Raw genomic sequence first — 16209 nt, 5'->3', positions numbered from 1 at the left:
AGCCGGGCTGCACCTTTTCACCAGAGTTCTCCAAGCCCCTCAGTGGACTTGGATCTAGAGGAATGGGCTCCGGGCAAGGTGGAGCAGGTAGCAGTGGGTGAGAACCACCAGTGACTCCTTCCTAAAAGGCTATGGGTCCTCTCTTCAGGGAGAGGCCCACACAGACTTTAGGGAACTCTCAGATTCAGGACCCAGAAGAGAACTGTGGTGGGGGACAGCTAGGAGGGAGATTGCCCCCAAACCCTTCCCCTCAGAAAGGGGGTGGGGGTGGGGCCTCAACCTGTAAAATTGTTATCCATCCCAGGGCCTCTAAAATTAGACAGAGAAATTGGGAACATGGCCCTCCACTCCCCACGGTGTGAAGAGAGAGTGGTGAGGAGGGCCTCCTTGTGGGGCAAGCTGGCCAGGAATAGGGCAGTGCTCCTTTAAGAGACCACCGCTGCTTCAGACCCTGGGTGGAGGGGAAGTGGCTGCCCTAGGCGATAACAGGATAAGAATATCAAAGTTGTGCAGTAACCTGGTTCCTGGACCCCCACCCTTCAGGGCCCCTCCTCCTCCTAGGGCATCTTGACCTCCTACCCTGTGCTTGGGGCACCCCTACCGCCATCGCCCGGAGATGGTCTGTCCCAGCAAGAGAGTTGCAGGCTGGGAGCCGGTGGGCCTTCTGCCATGGACTGTCAGCGTGTGACCTGGGGCAAGTCAGATCTGGGGTTCCAAAGGACACCCCCATCATCCCAGCAGTCTAACCCAGACCCCCTCTTGTCCTGAGCTGGATGGAAAGTGTCCCTGATGCCCCTGCCCCCACCCCCATGACAACAGAGGCTGCTTTTTCTCTATGTCCTCAATGTCCAAGGCTAAAGACCACCACTGATTTTTCTTTTCTTTTTTTTTTATGAGAAAGACTGAGGCCCAGCCTCTCCATCCACGGAGCTTCTGGGGTCAGGAGGTTTCTGCAGGGGCTGGGGTTTTGCTGGTTCCACCCTGAGGCTGATGTTGAAGAGGGATGGAACTGAGGGGGTCCCTGCACCCTGAACTCCTCCCCAGGGCCAGAGATAAGCCTGACTCTGCTAGGCCTCAAACCAGGAGAGATGGGACAGGGCCAGAAAATGGCTGCAAGGACCGGAGAGGGAGAATGTTCTGAGATAAGGAGACAGAGACGTTAGAATGCGTGCGTGGGGTGTGGGATGGTTTGCACACCTGGGAGCTGGAACAGAGAGGCTGACTCCAAGCCCTGCTCCAGGCTGGCACAACCCATACCTGTGGCCTGCACGGCTGAGCGGCAGGTGCCGGAGGCTGAAGCAGTGGGTGCACACACGTGCACACACGCATACACGGACACAGACACACACAGATTCACAGGCTGCCCTACGAGCCCCGAAGAGTCATAGCTTCCTTTCCAGAGAGGCCCCAGAGGCCCAGAGCTACAGCGACACGCTGTGGGTGACACGCCCAGCTCAGGCCTGCGGACACACCTATGGGAAAGCCTACCCCACTCTCCTGGACACGGCCTCCTCCCCGGAAAGACACAGGAGGCCGTACCTGGAAACCGGGCTGGTGCTTGGGAGGGCTACTGAAAGGGAGTTGGAGATGGGTTCAAAACACAGGAGAGGCCTGACTGCTACCTGACCCCCAGCTCTCTGCCTGAGTTCCCTGGGGTGATAGAAACTAAACCCTTAATAGTAGCTGAGAAAGGAGGTCTTGCTGCCTCTCACTGTGGAAGAGAGAGGAGTTCCGGTTGACATTTCGGATTTTGCCCCCATGGGCGATCTTGGCTCACTGGGACTCTGATGTAAAAAGTCTTCCGAGGTCTTTTATGATTCCCACTTGGAGGTGCAAAAGGGGAAGAGAGGTGGGATAAGAAGGCTTAGGGGTGGGCGGCTGGCAGTGGGAAGAAGAGGGGAAAAGCCCTTTACCAGGTGAAAGGAGCAAGGCTGCTGGGTCTGGGCTCAGGACCCTGGAGGGCTCCAGGTTTACAATCCCACGCCCCCCCCACACACACACACCTCATGAACCTCAGAGGTCACCAACTTTGTGTGTCAAGTTGAGGCTGTGGAGCAGGTAAAGGTGACGCTAAGGAGAAAAGGACACAGGGCCTGCCCTCAGGCGCTCCCAGTCCAAAAGGCGAGTGGCAGGTAGGCAATGTGTGAGAGTTCTGTGTGTCAGTGTGAGAGGGAGGGTTGCACCTAAAGCTGGGGCAAAGCTTCAGGTCTGATGGGAACCTGTGGCTTCTATCTGAAGCAAGCCCTGAGTCTTAGGGGGCAAAGTGGACACACATACATACCTACACAGACAGCTACATCTCACAAAGTTATACCAACAAGCATAGGTTAGTCCCAGGTGGTGGTTGACAGAGCCCACGGGGCTGGACAGACGGATGCTACAGACGGATGCTACAGTGGCAACCTCACAGAGGCTCATCAGAGAAGGGTTCCTGGAGGCAATGAGTATAGGCAGAAGAGGATTCAGAAGGAGATAGTCAAAGCCAAGTGGACACGGTAGAAAAGCATGGAGAAAATGGTCTTTTGAAGGCCTAAAGTCAGCAAGGGAGAGCGGATGCTGAAGGTTGGGGAAATGCAGTCCTATTGTCTGCACATGAAGGCAGAGAAGAAAACCAAGGCTTCCCCTCCAGCTGCATGGGCCTGGGGCCAGGGCTGGGGGGCAGGCAGAGATGGCAGCCCAGATAACCTGCCTCCTGAGGAGACAACAAGAGAGAAGCCACAGGACCTAACCACTCACAAACAGGAAGGCGAGAAGGTGGAGCAGGCCAGCCCTCCAGGGAGCTGGGGCTGGGGCAGGGGTTTGGGGGCGGACCTGGCCACAAAGGAGGGAAACTGGGCCTTCAGCACTGCAAGATGGGGCTGAAGCCAATGGGGGCCAACACTCCCAAATGTTGGGACCCTTCCCCACCCTCCCTGGACGAAAGAGAAGCAGGTACAGGCAGGAGGAGGTGCCTAAAGAACCCAAGACAGCCCACATCCCTGTAGAGGTCACCTTGGTATCTAGGCAGCTCACCCTGACTCATCTCGAGGTCTTGGGTAGTACCAGGAGTGCCGAGAGGCCTCCAGGCAACCAGAGTGGGCATGTGCTCGGCCGCTAGCCCCTGTCCGCTAGCCCCTGCCTGCATTGCTCAGAAGTCCTCTGGGATTAACTTCATACTCTTCTGCTCTACTCTGGCAGGGCTTACTCCAGTGTACAAAGGCCCACTTTGGGAGGCCAGCTCTGGTCTGGGACAGGTTCTGGCTCAGATCTCCAGGGATCATAATTATTCAAGGACTTTTCAGCAGCAAAGTCGGACAGCACTTTTGTCAGGCCCTGAGCCAGGAAACTGAGTTGTGAGCCCAGAGATTGGCAGAAAGCAGCCTGAGGTCACAAAGCAAGTTAGGGCCAAGTTCAGGGCTCTTTCTACAGCATGTGGGGAGAGGCAGGATAGGCTGGGCAAGGAGGCGGATGTGGGTGCGAGGAAGGCGGCCACCGTGACCACTGCTATGGGAGATCCTGGGATCTCCTAGGAACAGGAGCAAGGAAATGAGAGAAAGCAACTTCCCATCTCCTTCCACACACAGGTGCCTGGTTTAACTTGCATAGCTGCACCTGCTCCAGTTTTAACGGCTACAAATAAACAGTGTGTATATGTGTCCTAAGAGCTGGGGTAGGAGGTTCTCACTTTGGAAACCATGGTAATTTCTCATCCTCAGGACCACCAAGCAGAGGACAAAACTAAGAAACAAGAGACCAGAGGTCTAGCCACACACCTCCCCCCACCACACACACACACACACACACACACACACACACACACATACTGTGGCTATCTGCAATTTAGTTCTGGCAAGTCACTGAATCTGCCACCCAGTCTTTGTTTTTTCATCTATAAAATAGGGGTTAATCAAAGGGCCAGTTTGTGCTCTCAGAAGCCTCCAAGAACAGGGGGACACATGCCCAGGGACCTGGGAGGAGGGAGCAGCAGGGCCTGTGTTCCAAGGCCAGCCCAGCCACTGGGCATCCCATGGGTTTTCTCAGCTGGCTCAAAAGCAGACCTCCCATAGTTCAGAGAAGGCAGGGTTGCTGGAAGGGGATCTTTTGCAGAATTTTCCCCTTACCTTGGCTGGGAACGAAGGGCAAGTTTGCTTTGACCAGACTCTATTCCCTCCTGTTGAATGCACACACCCCACCACCACCCACACACCAGTTCCTCAACTCCCAGGGGCAGCTGGAAAAACAGAGATGGGTGAAGAGATGAAAGAAAAGTGGTGTGTGTGAATTGCTGCTCCATGACCCACTCTGGGCTCCTTTCTTCATTCACCCCACCCACCTCCATGTTCCACACACTGAGCAGGGGGAAAGGTGGCAGTGAGGCATCTAGAAAACATTATAAAACACATTTACATCTGATTCTCATTCAATCATTTGCTGACCCAGTGAGGTAAACGGTGTCCCCATCTCAGAGACGAGGAACCGGAAACTCAGTGAGGTTAAGTTTCACCTTCCTGAAAATCAGGCCAATATTCTGTACCCTGTTTCTCTCCCCACAAGGGAGCTCAATTCAAAGCACCCCCAAACGAACCAGGTCTTGCAGACCATGGAAGGGCTACTCCACAGATAGTGGCGATCTAGCCTTTCTCAAGAACTCTGTAGGAGAAGGGGGTTGGAAAAGGCAGTGGAAGGGATTCAGGACAAACTTTTGTCTCCAGTCGTATGAGTGGGGGGAGTAGAGGGGTCGAAATGGGTAACCAAGTGGACGGCTGACTCTCTCCAGCAGCTCCTGGCCACCCCAGCCCCTTTCCCCGAAGCCCTTGAAGTCAGATGGGGGAGGGTGGGCCATTAAGGCTGGGGCCCCCAGCGGCAGCAGCTCCCTGCAGTGGAGCCGTTAAAAAGTGACTCAACCAGAAAGTGCGTTTGAAGCGATGCCTGCCCAGGCCCCAGAGCCAAACCTCAAAAAGATGAAGTGAGAGAGGCCTGCGGGGGCTGGGCTGGTTGTGGGAGGGGTGGGGGGGTGGCGGGAGGCCCGGCCTGGAGCTGGCCTGGCCAAATAAGGGCAAATGCTCCTGGGCCAGCCAATGGGGCATGGGCGGCTGCGTCATGGGGCTGTGGCTCCCGGGGAGGGAGGTGAGAGACCTGGGGCAAAACGGGGTTGGGGGAGGGAGGGACAGAGGCCCAGGCGCCTGTGCTGGGTGTAAGGGTGGGTGAGCACCGGGAGGTGCTGAAAGAGACCTCAGTGCAAGTCAGAAGACTTGCACCCCCAGGAGCCCCACTTGCAGGCTCGGGCCCAAAGGGGCTGAAAGAAGACAAGGAAGACTCTCACCCTGGCCCATAGTGGGCCCCAGATCCCCAGCTGCCTTGGCAGAACTGAAGGGAGCCCATAAGAATGGCTGTGTTGGACAAGGGCTGGAACACCAGAGCAGCGCCCGCCTAGCCAGTGACCCTGGACAAACTGTGTAAATGAAACTCAGTTTTCTCATCTGTGAAAGGGGAATAGTAATGGCTCACAGAGTTGGCTCTCAGGATCCAATGGAATGAGGTGGCCAGTTCTGAACCTGGAAATTGCCATACTGAGGTAGTAGGTTATTATAGTAGAAGTGCAAGCCAGAGGATGGCTTCTCCTATTCCTGCCTCCCAGTTGCTGTGAAAAATCCCTTTGCAGGGACCCTGTGTGGTTCCCACTTCTGGCCTCTGGTCTATAATGGGAACAGGTGGAGGGTCAGAGGGATCTTCCCAATCTGCAGAACAGACTGATACCTGCCTTCTTCACTCTCATTCCCCAGAGACATGCCCACCTTGACCTCATCTCATTTTCCAGGCCTGGCTTTGCCCTTTGCCAGGCTTCGGGCCATGCCCCACCTCTCTGCCTAAGACTCCACCCCCATCCCCGTGTCTCTTGGGGTGCAGGGGTTCAGCACTCAGGAAGAGAGTCTCCTCAGCTGCCCAGAGGAAGTGCCTCAACTGCCTGTACCGGGGCGTGCGGCTGCTGGCTTCTCCCATGTCCTGTAACAGTACCCTGGCCTCAGGCCTCCCCAATTCATACCCAGACCAGAGGCCCAGGAGGAAGTCTGGGCGATGGCTGCCACCCCTTCCTTTCCAGGAAGTTCTTCTCCCTCCCAAGTGTGGATTTGCATTTCCCCCTCTGCCTTTGGCTACTCAAGCCCCCAGGGATGAGGTGACAGCTAAAGCCCCACTTCCGCCTAGTGGCCCCAGAGCACTCACTTCCTTCCACGTATTTTCCGGGATGGTGGGAGGGGTTGAAAGGGTGGCTGTTTCTGGGTTTAGGGAAGGAATGAGGAATTCATTCTGAAGAGAAGCTGGGGTCCCTCTGCCCTGGTGTCTGAATCTGCTCCTTACCTTTCCCTCAAGCTCTCTCTGTAGCACAAGAACTCAGTGTGCAAGGACAGTGCACAGGCAGGACGCAGCACACATGAGCTCTCAAAATGGGCCTACCAGCTCCCTGACTTCTTGGGGGCCTAGGCTTCCATCTGCCCAGGGAAGCCCACTGCTGTGGGTTGGATCCCCAAGGTAAGCAACTTGGGCTTCAAGTTATCCTTCTGTGACACCATAGTGCCTGCCCTCTAACTGAAAGCGAGTGTTGAGAATCAGGGGAGTGCTGAGGTTTAAAGCAGAGATTTTTTCATCATCTCTCTTAGAGGATCTGGCATCTTGGTGCTAGCAGCACGGGACAGTTTTCTGTGCCCTTTATTCCTGCTTCCTAGTATCTTAGGGCTAAGAGAAACACAAGCATTTTAAGGCAATAGGTGCTGAGTGGGGCACTGCAGAACACATGAAGTAGCAGTGAACCCCTCTTGAGATCAGGCTGACCAGTCACTGAACTCTCTGGGGCTCAGTCCTCTCACCCATAAAGTGAGGGGCTGGCCTAAGTCATGACTCTCCCAGCCCTGATGTTCTGTGGTCTGCCTTCACTCTCCACAGCCTCAGCACTCTGGACCTCACCTCCCACTGGTGCAGGCCTCTGAGCTCCAAGGGCCAGGCACACAGCCACGCGCTTTTCTCAATTTAAGCCTTACAAGCTCACACTACAACAATTTCTATCAAGTGTGGCTGTTTTCCTAGCTCAGAGAAGACTGGAAGGGGGACAGCCTCACATGAGCAGCAGAAGCGACAGCTGGTGTGAAATCTAAGTGATAAAAAAATAATTAATCCCTAAACCATTTCACCATGATACAAAAAACGGAGGTTTATAATGATGACTTTGAGCCAACTAGAAGTTAAATCACTTTCAGAATCTTGTGTCCAAACAGCAAAGAAGTATATAATACATAAATGTTATCACACACAGAAAATGAGGTAAGAGAAAGAGGGACTAAAGTAAAAAGCCTTGGTGCTCGAAGGAAAATGCTTGCTTTGATTTATTTATGTATTGGGAACATCTACTGGACAAGAATGCTAGAGGGATGATATTCTTGCCACACTCCTGGAACTTATCTGGAGGTGGACAACCTTTAATAATAATAATGACAATCCCTTACACATACTTAATAGTGTCTTACAGCTCTCAAATTGCTTTTACCTAAATGTATTTGATTCTTATGTCAACTGCATTTTTAAGCAAACTTTTAATTTGAAGCATAACATGCAAACAGAAAAGTGAACAAATCATAAGCATATAACAATAAATTTTCAGAAAGTGAACCAATTTGTGTAATTAGCATCCAATTAAGAAACAGAATCAAACCAGTGCCCTAGGTACCCCCCATGCCCTCCTGAACCCCTCAACCTTAAAATGGTAACCACTATTCTGATATCTAACACTGTATTTTTGACAACTGTGTTTTAGAGAGGAAACTTAGGTTTTAGAGAAATAAAGTGACTTGGGAAAGTCACAGGGCTAGTGGTGGAGGCAGCGCTGGGAGGCAGGGACTCTGCCCCTAGATGGACACATGCATCACACACTCAAGTCTCAGTGTCCTAGTGGGCTGTGAAGTTGCCATCATCAGGCTGCAGATGGAAGGGGCAGGAGGAAAAGGAAGGAAAAAACAGATGAAATGAAAGGTTGGAGGGTGTGGGGCACAAGTCAGCAGGTGCCAAATTGCTGCTGGAATGAAATAGAAGACGTAGCTAAATTTGTACTATAGATGGTCTGGAGGTTTCCGAATTCTCTGCACCAGGATACTTGAGTAAATCCCATGAATCTCCTTCCATACACTGTCTCCCTCTCTTAAGCTGATTATAGCTTTGGGGGCTAAGACGTGGGTGGTGGGAGTAGGGAGGTAGGTGGAGTAGGCAGTAGGTATAGAGACATGTAACTTTCACTTAACAATAAGCTAATGCCTTACACTGTTCCTGTGGAACACCGGTGAAGGGAGCAAACCTGCTGCATTTGGAGATAACTGTCAGACAGTTCAGCAGCCCTAAGTGGGGTGTGGGCAATGTATTTCTTGAGCTAGGGCTACTTGATTATGGCCAAATCATGTAACTCTTTGAACCTCAGTCTCTTCATTGCTAAATAAGGATGTTAACTATGATACAGGGGTTTTGTAAGGATCCAATGAGATAATGGATATGGAAACCCTTGACAAGTATAAAATGCTACTTAAAGGCTTTACTGATACTAAACATTAACCTAACTTCCAGACAAAGGAAGACATTTTTTGTTTTTAAACATCACTCACCTGTCTCTCACACGCTTACACATGGATAAGGTATCACAGAGGGGGCTTGAAGGAAGTAACAGATTATAGACAGGCTGCAAGTAAGATAGTGGGCATACCAAGAGGCCTCAGCCCCCAAACCTGGCAAGCCCCAAGCCCTGCCTGAGTTTGGGCCCTCATCAGCCCATCCCCATCATTCTTGGGGAAACTGCTCCCCATTAACTCTAGAACATCCTGACCCTCTCTGTCAGCTACCAGTCCCTGCCTTGGGCTAGAGGTTGCATTCAATCACACACTGCCCACTTATCTCCTCCAGTTTCTGGGCTAGAGGCTCTAGCCCCACAGCCATGTGGTGGGTGGGGGTTGCAGAATGGGTAATCTGCAGGCAACAGGAAGGCAGTCTGGCTTGGCTACTCTGTTCTTGGCTACTAGGGGAGACTTGCTCTACTTAAGCCTAACAATTGTGCAAGAAACCAAGGGAAAATCAGAAGATCTTAGGCAAATTCTAAACCACAGCAGTCAGAATGGGGCCAAGTCTCTGACAGGCAGAACTGACAGGATGGAGGCCACATGGCTGCTGACTGCAGGGCAGCAGCAGCAGCACCTGAAACCCCCTCACCACAGCACCACTCCCTCCCAGGAAGCCTTGAATCAGTGGGCTCCCAGTAGGATATGGGATTCCCACACCTTATTGCCATTGCCTGTCTGGGCTGCTGAATGGCACCACATGGAGACTCAAGGATAAGAGAGGCAAGAAAGCTAATTCAGAAGCAGCTCCCAGAGAGAGCCCTTTGGCTCTGAGACCATGGAATCCAGAACTCATTGCAACAGGCTGTCCCTCCCCCCACCCCACTGATGCCTGTGTCTTTCATTTCCTGTGAGGCTGACAGTTAGAGCCCCAGTTCAGTGTGGAGCTGAGGCAGCCCCAGTGTGGTTATTTGTGCACATCTCCTCTTGTCTCCCCTCCCCACAACTGTTTCCATTCTCACCAAGCAGCCATGTCCGTGTCAGAGACACAGGACAGCAGCTGGGGCTTTCCAAGGGACTTTCTGAGAAAGCTAGTGAAAGTCGGGTGTTGGCTGTAAAGCCTAGGCTTTCTTGCTGAAACCCACTTCTCCCCACGTTGAAAGCTCTGGCCTGGTGGGGTGGCTTCCCAAAGCTCCTTTCAGACTGAAATGTATACCTGCCTGATTTTCAACAGAACAACCAACCAAGAAGCTCTTTTGGAGTTTACTAGGTTGGGGAAACCTTTGAAAAACTCAGTTTGGAACTGGGGTTAACAGACCATTCCCTCAGAGCTTCAAGACACCAGAGAAAATGGTGCTGGTTTGAGGACCCATGAGTGGCAGCACAAGCAGCCTGGGATGCTCAGCTTCCTTCCCACGGGCCTCTGAAAGGACCAGGAGCGCACCAGAATGCTTCTCCCTCCTTCCCACACACTCCAGGTCACAGGTTAACAGGAGAAACTAACTCACTAGCAGCACCAGGTGGCTAAGAGACCGCAACACCCTAGCGCAGGCACTTCTGCTAATGTGCCAGAGCTCAAAGCCTGTAGTTGTGGTTCTGGGCCTCATTTCCCCCTGCTAGTTTTGGTTTATTGTGCACACACCGTATTTACTGAAGAATGGCTAAGAAAAATAAAACAAATGTATTTTACCTTTTACAAGACTTAAGTTATAGAATATTCACATTGCTTCATTTTTATAATCACAATCCTGAGGTCAATAGGCAGGGTGTAATCATCCCCATTTTACAGAAGGAAAAGAAGAAACATGGGGAAATAAAAATGAGGATAATAAAATTTTCTGAGAATTTAAATAAATGAGAATTTATGGTTAATTTTTTATTCAAAAACAAATTCCCCTACTAAGGCCAGAGGAGAGAGGGAGAGGCCTGCTCCTATGGAGGCACTAACAAGCCAGACCAAGACCCAGGAGCCAACTACGGCCTGAAAGTCTCCAGTTAGGGGAAATGTGGGTAAGTTGGGGGGACGAAGGGGAGGGAAATGGATGCTATTGGCTGGCCTAAGGTATAGGAAAAGAAGTAAAAAGAAGAAAACAAGGGAGGAGAAAAAGTATTAAACATGGTCAAGGGGAAAAGGGCAGTAAGAAGCCTCAGGATTTCTTTCAAGGGACACCTACTGTGCTAATGGGTCCAGAGGGCAAAATGGATGCAAGTGATGCCAGACACCAGGACCACCAGGCTGATGGGATTCCCAGCCTCAGGACAGCAGACCTTCCAACAAGACCCCCGGAAGCACACTGGAGAGGTTGCAACCGTGGGGGCACAGTTGCTCAAAGACTGGCAGCAGGGCCTCTGCTGCTCTGGGAAGATACTTACAGGGCAAGTGACCTCTGACTGTGCCCAGGGAAGAGAAAAGGAGAGAGAAGCAAGATACATCATGGGCTTAAGAACTTTCCTAGGGGTTCATGTTTATTGGATTTGGCCCACAGTCCTGCCCATGGGCAAATGAGCAGCACTGTCCTGTGGTTAGGAAAACCAGCATTGTTCTCCCCTCTCAGTTCAGTCCCAGTCAATCCACCAACCCAAACTCCTCCCACCCCCACCAGCAGTCCAAAGAAGGTAAAATGGCCTGGGGACCACTGTGCTGCTCTCTCAACAGTCTGCTGAGTCTCAGAGTTGGAGGGTGAGGAGGATGTGCAGTTCTGCCTGTTTAGTTCCACAAGCAAAAAATAGGCAGGTAGTGGGGAGCAAAGATGCTGGCAGCCCTGCATCTTGCTAGGTCTTTATAGCCGTGTCTCTGGATTTGTAGGCCACTCCTCGACTCTTCAGCTCTCGTACAATTCCTGTGGCAGGAAAAGAAACAGCTCCATGAGGGAAGAAGATTCAGAAGGAAAAAAAAGGCCCTCAGCTGCTACTTTGCAGGGGGAGAAGGGGGCTATAAGCAAACTGGAGCTCCTAGACTGCTCATCAATAGCCCTGCTTGGCTGGCTTGATACCACTGAAGATCTAGGCCAAGAGCTTCATAAACAACTTCACAAAGAATGAGAAGAAAAAGGAGGACACTGTAGTCGTCAAAACCAAGGGTTCTGAAGCCAGAACGCCTGAGTTCAAATTCTGACTTCTTACTAGCTTGGTAACCCTGGGCAAGTTATCTAACCTCTCTGTGCCTCAATTCCCTCTTCTGTAAAACGAAGAACCTCATGGCGTGTGAGGACTGGTGTAAATTCAGATAAAGGGCTTCTGCAGTGCTTGGTACAGTAAACAAACCCTGGCTACTATTACGATTATTATTACCTTGGGGTAGGCGACCCGTGACTGACACAGCATACACACCTGGCTTAAAGTTACCTGAAAGAGAAAAATGGAGATTACAGTGGGAGTGGGTTAAGACTAAAAACAAAAGAGCTGCAACTCCAGGAGAAGAGTGGTCACTTCTTTTGGATACATGGTTAAATGACAGGACACAGGACAATACTTGTCTTTCATACAGCCCCCTTTCCCACCCTGAGGTCGCTTATCCCACTGTATTAAGAACCCTCCACTGGGTCTGAGGGATCGCAATAGGACAACTAGGCCAGGATAAGGAGAAAGGGAGATACTTACTAACTCGCTGCCACTTGGAGACCCAGCTGTCCTCTGGACTCATCATTGCAATGATTCTAGGAAGGGAAAAGAAATGAAAGTCAACTTGAGCCATGCACTGTTAGAGAGGAGGGAGGCTGAAGGAGCTGCCCTCTTTACTCTCTTCCCAGCCAGTACAAACCGTTCTGGGAAAGGAAAATGCCAAGTATCATCACTGAGTCTCTACTGGAAAGTAGGGGAAACTGAGTCCTAAAATTGGGAAGGGGCTGGTTCAAAGTTAGTACTGACAAAGGTCCTTTGTTCTTATGTCCCTGGCCCACCAGCCACAGGTCAGTTACTATTCCCAAAAGACTAACTCACCAGACTCAAAAACAACCTTAGCCCAGATTCCCTGGGAAACAGGACAGCTTTAGGGGTAACTGGTCAGTCACTGATTACAACTAATATGACCAGAAGGGGCCTGGGGCCTTGTGCTAAGCGGAGGGTGAGTCAAGATAGTGGGTCCTCCTACTAGAAATGAGTGAGATCTGGCCAAGCTCCACCTCTAATGAGCTGTGCAGTCTGAAGCACATAGGGAGACCCCCTCTTAGAATTTCACCCATGAGATGAGACTCAAAGACTGTGATAATAAATGAAAAACATCTAGCACAGACCCTGGCACACAGTATGTGCTAATTAAGTGTTAGCTCTTTGAGTTACCCATAATAGTCCTTCCCAGGGTAGCTCTGATCCTAGAGCACTGGCAACAGAAAGGCTCCTCAAGGGCTAGAGGCCCTCAACTTGAATAAGACAGGTAAGCCTCAAGTGCTTTCAGAGCTACAGAGGTCACTTTTGTCTTTCATTCATTCAATCAAATGCTTACTGACTGCCTATTGTGTCAGGTATGTTCTATGCATGACATTTGTTGATTGTCTCCTTAATATCCATTTCCTCTTCTCTTGGCAACAACCCTAGATTCTTATTTGGGGCGCCTCCCTCCCTATCCAAATTCTACATTCTCAGCCATGTACTTTGAGTGGAAGTGACTCCACCTCCAGGGATGGCAAGGAGGATAACACCAGCCCCGTGGCCCTGCAGACTGATCTGGGATAGGCATATGCGCAGGTTATCTTCCTGGGCACAAGTATATTGTCCTCCGTTCTTCACAATCTATCTTTCCAGCCTTATAGTCCCTGTTACCCAACCTTATGATTTAACCTAACCAGAGTGCCCCACCATTCTCCAAACATAACTTGGTTTTTTCTACCACTGCACCTTTGCATGAGTCACTCCCTTTGTTTGGAAGGCTCTTTCTACTACTCACTCATCAGAAACTCTTCAAAAATCCTGTATTTCCTTCCTTAAAAGCCTGGTTCAACTTCTACCTCCTCTACTTCTTGCCGAAGTCTTCTACATCTCCTCTGAATTCCTTTAGCACTTGATCTGTGCAATCTAAAACCTAGTATGCAAAGCTTCACACTATGTCTCACTTACTAATAAGAATCTCACTGTGTAACTCTTGCCATCTCTCACAGCAGCTAACATAGTACTTTACCCACAGATGCGAAGCAGTATTATAGACTGATTTAGAGTGGGGCCTCTAAAGTCAGGCAGCCTGGGTATATCCCAGATATATCTTCTTTCCTACTATGTGATCTTAATAAATAAAATTTCTCTGTACCTTGGTTTCCTCACTAGTTAAAAAGGGGATAATACAATTGAACGGGGGTTTTGTGAGTATTAAACTTGATAATACACACATTAACCACTTAGCACAGTACCTGCCAGAGTAAGCTTTCTACAAATATTAATGATTGTTATTAACATCTGAGTTCTAACTTCTGCTGTCACTGACTGACTCTGAAGTCACAACTGCTCCAGGACTTAACTTCCTAACTGTTAAATAAAAGGGTTAGTCTAGATCTCTAACATTCGATGACAGTATGATTGTTGGTATTCTATAAAAACTTGCTCTATGACTTACGCCTGCATCCATCCATCCATTATTTATTAATTACTATTATGTGCGAGGCACTGGACATACTGATAAACAAGACAGAGATATTCCCAGATGTCAAGAAGCTCAATCTAGACAAGCTACCAAACCCATCTAAGTCAAGCAGAGAACAGAAAACAGAGAACTATTAAATGCAAGAATTCCATGAGAAAGACAATTACACTGTACTAATGTGTTAATGAACAAAGGAACTGGAGTATCTAAGTATATACATGCATGTGTAGCAAGTAAAGATTCCCTGTCAACATCTTTTGCCCAATTCTTTATTCCTCCCTAAAGGACATTAAAGAAGGAATGAAGTTGGCCCTACCCTGAAAGAACTTTAGTAAGTACTAGGTTTGAGTCCAGTTTGTGTAACTGGCCTAGAAGCCAAAAGAAATTTTATAGTACCCCCCATAGTCCCAAAGAATACTGCCCTCTGGCTCCTACTCTAGAGAAGTAGAAGTGAGACCCCATCACTTATATCTCCCACTTTTTCCCTTCTCCCAACTGGGTAATATTGTCAAAGGAGAACTTTTTATATAAGATCTCTTACAGATACCTAAAAACATCAGCTTTGGGGCAATAGTCAACCATTACTGTAACTTAGCTTCCCCTCATTTTCAAAAAGAATCTTCACACCCTCAGCAAAGATTTGCTAAGCATCTACCATCTTCCTGACCATGTGCTAAGTAGCAGTACGTAAGATAAACACAGTTCCTACCATCAAGGAGCTAGTCTAGTGAAGTACCGTCCAATGAAAATGTAATGAAAGCCACACATCATTTAAAATTTTCTAGTGCCACATTCAAAAAGAAAAGAGAAAAAGGTGAAACTAATTTTAAGAACATATTTTATTTAATCCAATAGATCTAAAATATTATCATTTCAATGTGCTGTAATTAATATGAAAAAATTAACATATTTTACAATTTTGCATACTAATTTTAGATATCTGGTGTGTATTTTACACCAACAGCACATCTCAATTTGGACTAGCCATATATCACATATGATTAGTGGCTATTACACTGCCAAATAAGAAACCAGGATTAGGTCTCACAAGCTTGCCCCACCACTGTTGGGATGGGGATAGGGGTACAATGCAGAAATGAATGAAGGAATATGAAAGGGCCTACCCATCAAAGGAAGAGCTGGTGCAGTCATATACCATCTCTCGGTTACCCTTCATCTGTAGGTATGCATCACAATTGTCACAGCCGTCATATTCAAACTGGTCTATGGTCTGAGGGGGGAAAAAAGAGAGGTGAGCATGAGGGAGGCCAAAAAGAAAGGCCGGTCTCTCAATTTTTCTACCTAGTCAACCTTAGTCCTTTCTGTTGACTCTGTTCCATCTGGTCCCCTACCCACCACTTCCAAAACTCAATTCCTAAGTTCCATTCTCACACTCTTTCCTCTATTATTTCCGTTTTTCTTCTTCGTGTTCCCTTCCATAATCCCCTCCGGGTTAGGCACCCTCTCAGACTACTCCTTCAGCTGCAGAGCCCCATCTTCTCTGAGCCCCATTGTCTTTCGGCTCCGACATAAGTTCACTGCACGTCGTCAAGGGCCAGGTTTCTGCTCACAGCTGAGGAATGAGACTTGCCCGCCTGCTTCGCGACGTAAACAATGGCCTCCTTCGGTTTCCCACTCTCTCCGCTACCTCTGGAGATCCAGGACCTTACTATCTTTCACCCTCGTTCCACTCACCCTCTTTCCCCCAGCCTGGTCCCCCAACGGTCCCATTACCAGAACCCTGATGGATACCTTGACCAGCGAACACAGCAAACAAGCCCGCAGATGCCGCAGGTCCTTCGGCACCGTCTCCAAGGCCATCTTCTCCGAGAGGAAGAACAACACAGCCACTTACCACGGCCTCCTCACTCACAGGAAGTTAACAGCAAATTACCCAGGATGCACGCCACTTGTTGTCTCGGACTTCCCCTTCCGGTGTGGGAGGTCGCTGGCCCCGCCTCACCCCCCGCTATAGGAGATGGTTTCTCCCGCCTGGAAGGCGGGGCCGGCGGGGAGTCACCTGGCTGACGCGCAGCCGCGTCACCTGCGCGGGCGCTACGGCGAGGCCCAGGGGGC

The 16209-nt window shown here is 49.9% G+C and overlaps 1 protein-coding gene across 2 annotated transcripts; it reads right to left on the bottom strand.

Annotated features, from left to right (window-relative positions):
* Positions 1-10415: 10415 nt before the first annotated feature.
* On the bottom strand, positions 10416-16042 carry SUPT4H1 (SPT4 homolog, DSIF elongation factor subunit). 2 transcript variants are annotated; one of them, XM_037810137.1, is made up of 5 exons: positions 15886-16042; positions 15258-15364; positions 12165-12220; positions 11856-11909; positions 10416-11404 (listed from the first exon to the last, which is right to left on the bottom strand). In XM_037810137.1, exons 1-5 carry the CDS (start codon positions 15952-15954, stop codon positions 11337-11339), a joined length of 354 nt encoding a protein of 117 aa, XP_037666065.1. In that variant the 5' UTR covers positions 15955-16042; the 3' UTR covers positions 10416-11336. The 2 variants fall into 2 exon arrangements, with proteins under 2 accessions (XP_037666065.1, XP_037666066.1); XM_037810138.1 differs by having other exon boundaries at positions 11895-11909.
* Positions 16043-16209: the final 167 nt, after the last annotated feature.

This window comes from Choloepus didactylus, chromosome 18, assembly GCF_015220235.1.
Source record: "Choloepus didactylus isolate mChoDid1 chromosome 18, mChoDid1.pri, whole genome shotgun sequence".
In the NCBI taxonomy this organism is placed as follows: Eukaryota; Metazoa; Chordata; class Mammalia; order Pilosa; family Megalonychidae; genus Choloepus; species Choloepus didactylus.
This window is presented reverse-complemented; position numbering and strand designations above follow the sequence as displayed.

Bases quoted from the DNA above. Each gene is read 5' to 3' on its own strand.
- SUPT4H1 (XM_037810137.1), bottom strand. From the start codon at position 15,954: ATGGCCTTGGAGACGGTGCCGAAGGACCTGCGGCATCTGCGGGCTTGT. The intron at 11,910-12,164 runs GTAAGTATCTCC...TTTCTCTTTCAG, and splicing joins CTCCAAGTGGCAGCGAGTTA to GTAACTTTAAGCCAGGTGTG. The intron at 11,405-11,855 runs GTAATAATAATC...TTCCTGCCACAG, and splicing joins CACGGGTCGCCTACCCCAAG to GAATTGTACGAGAGCTGAAG.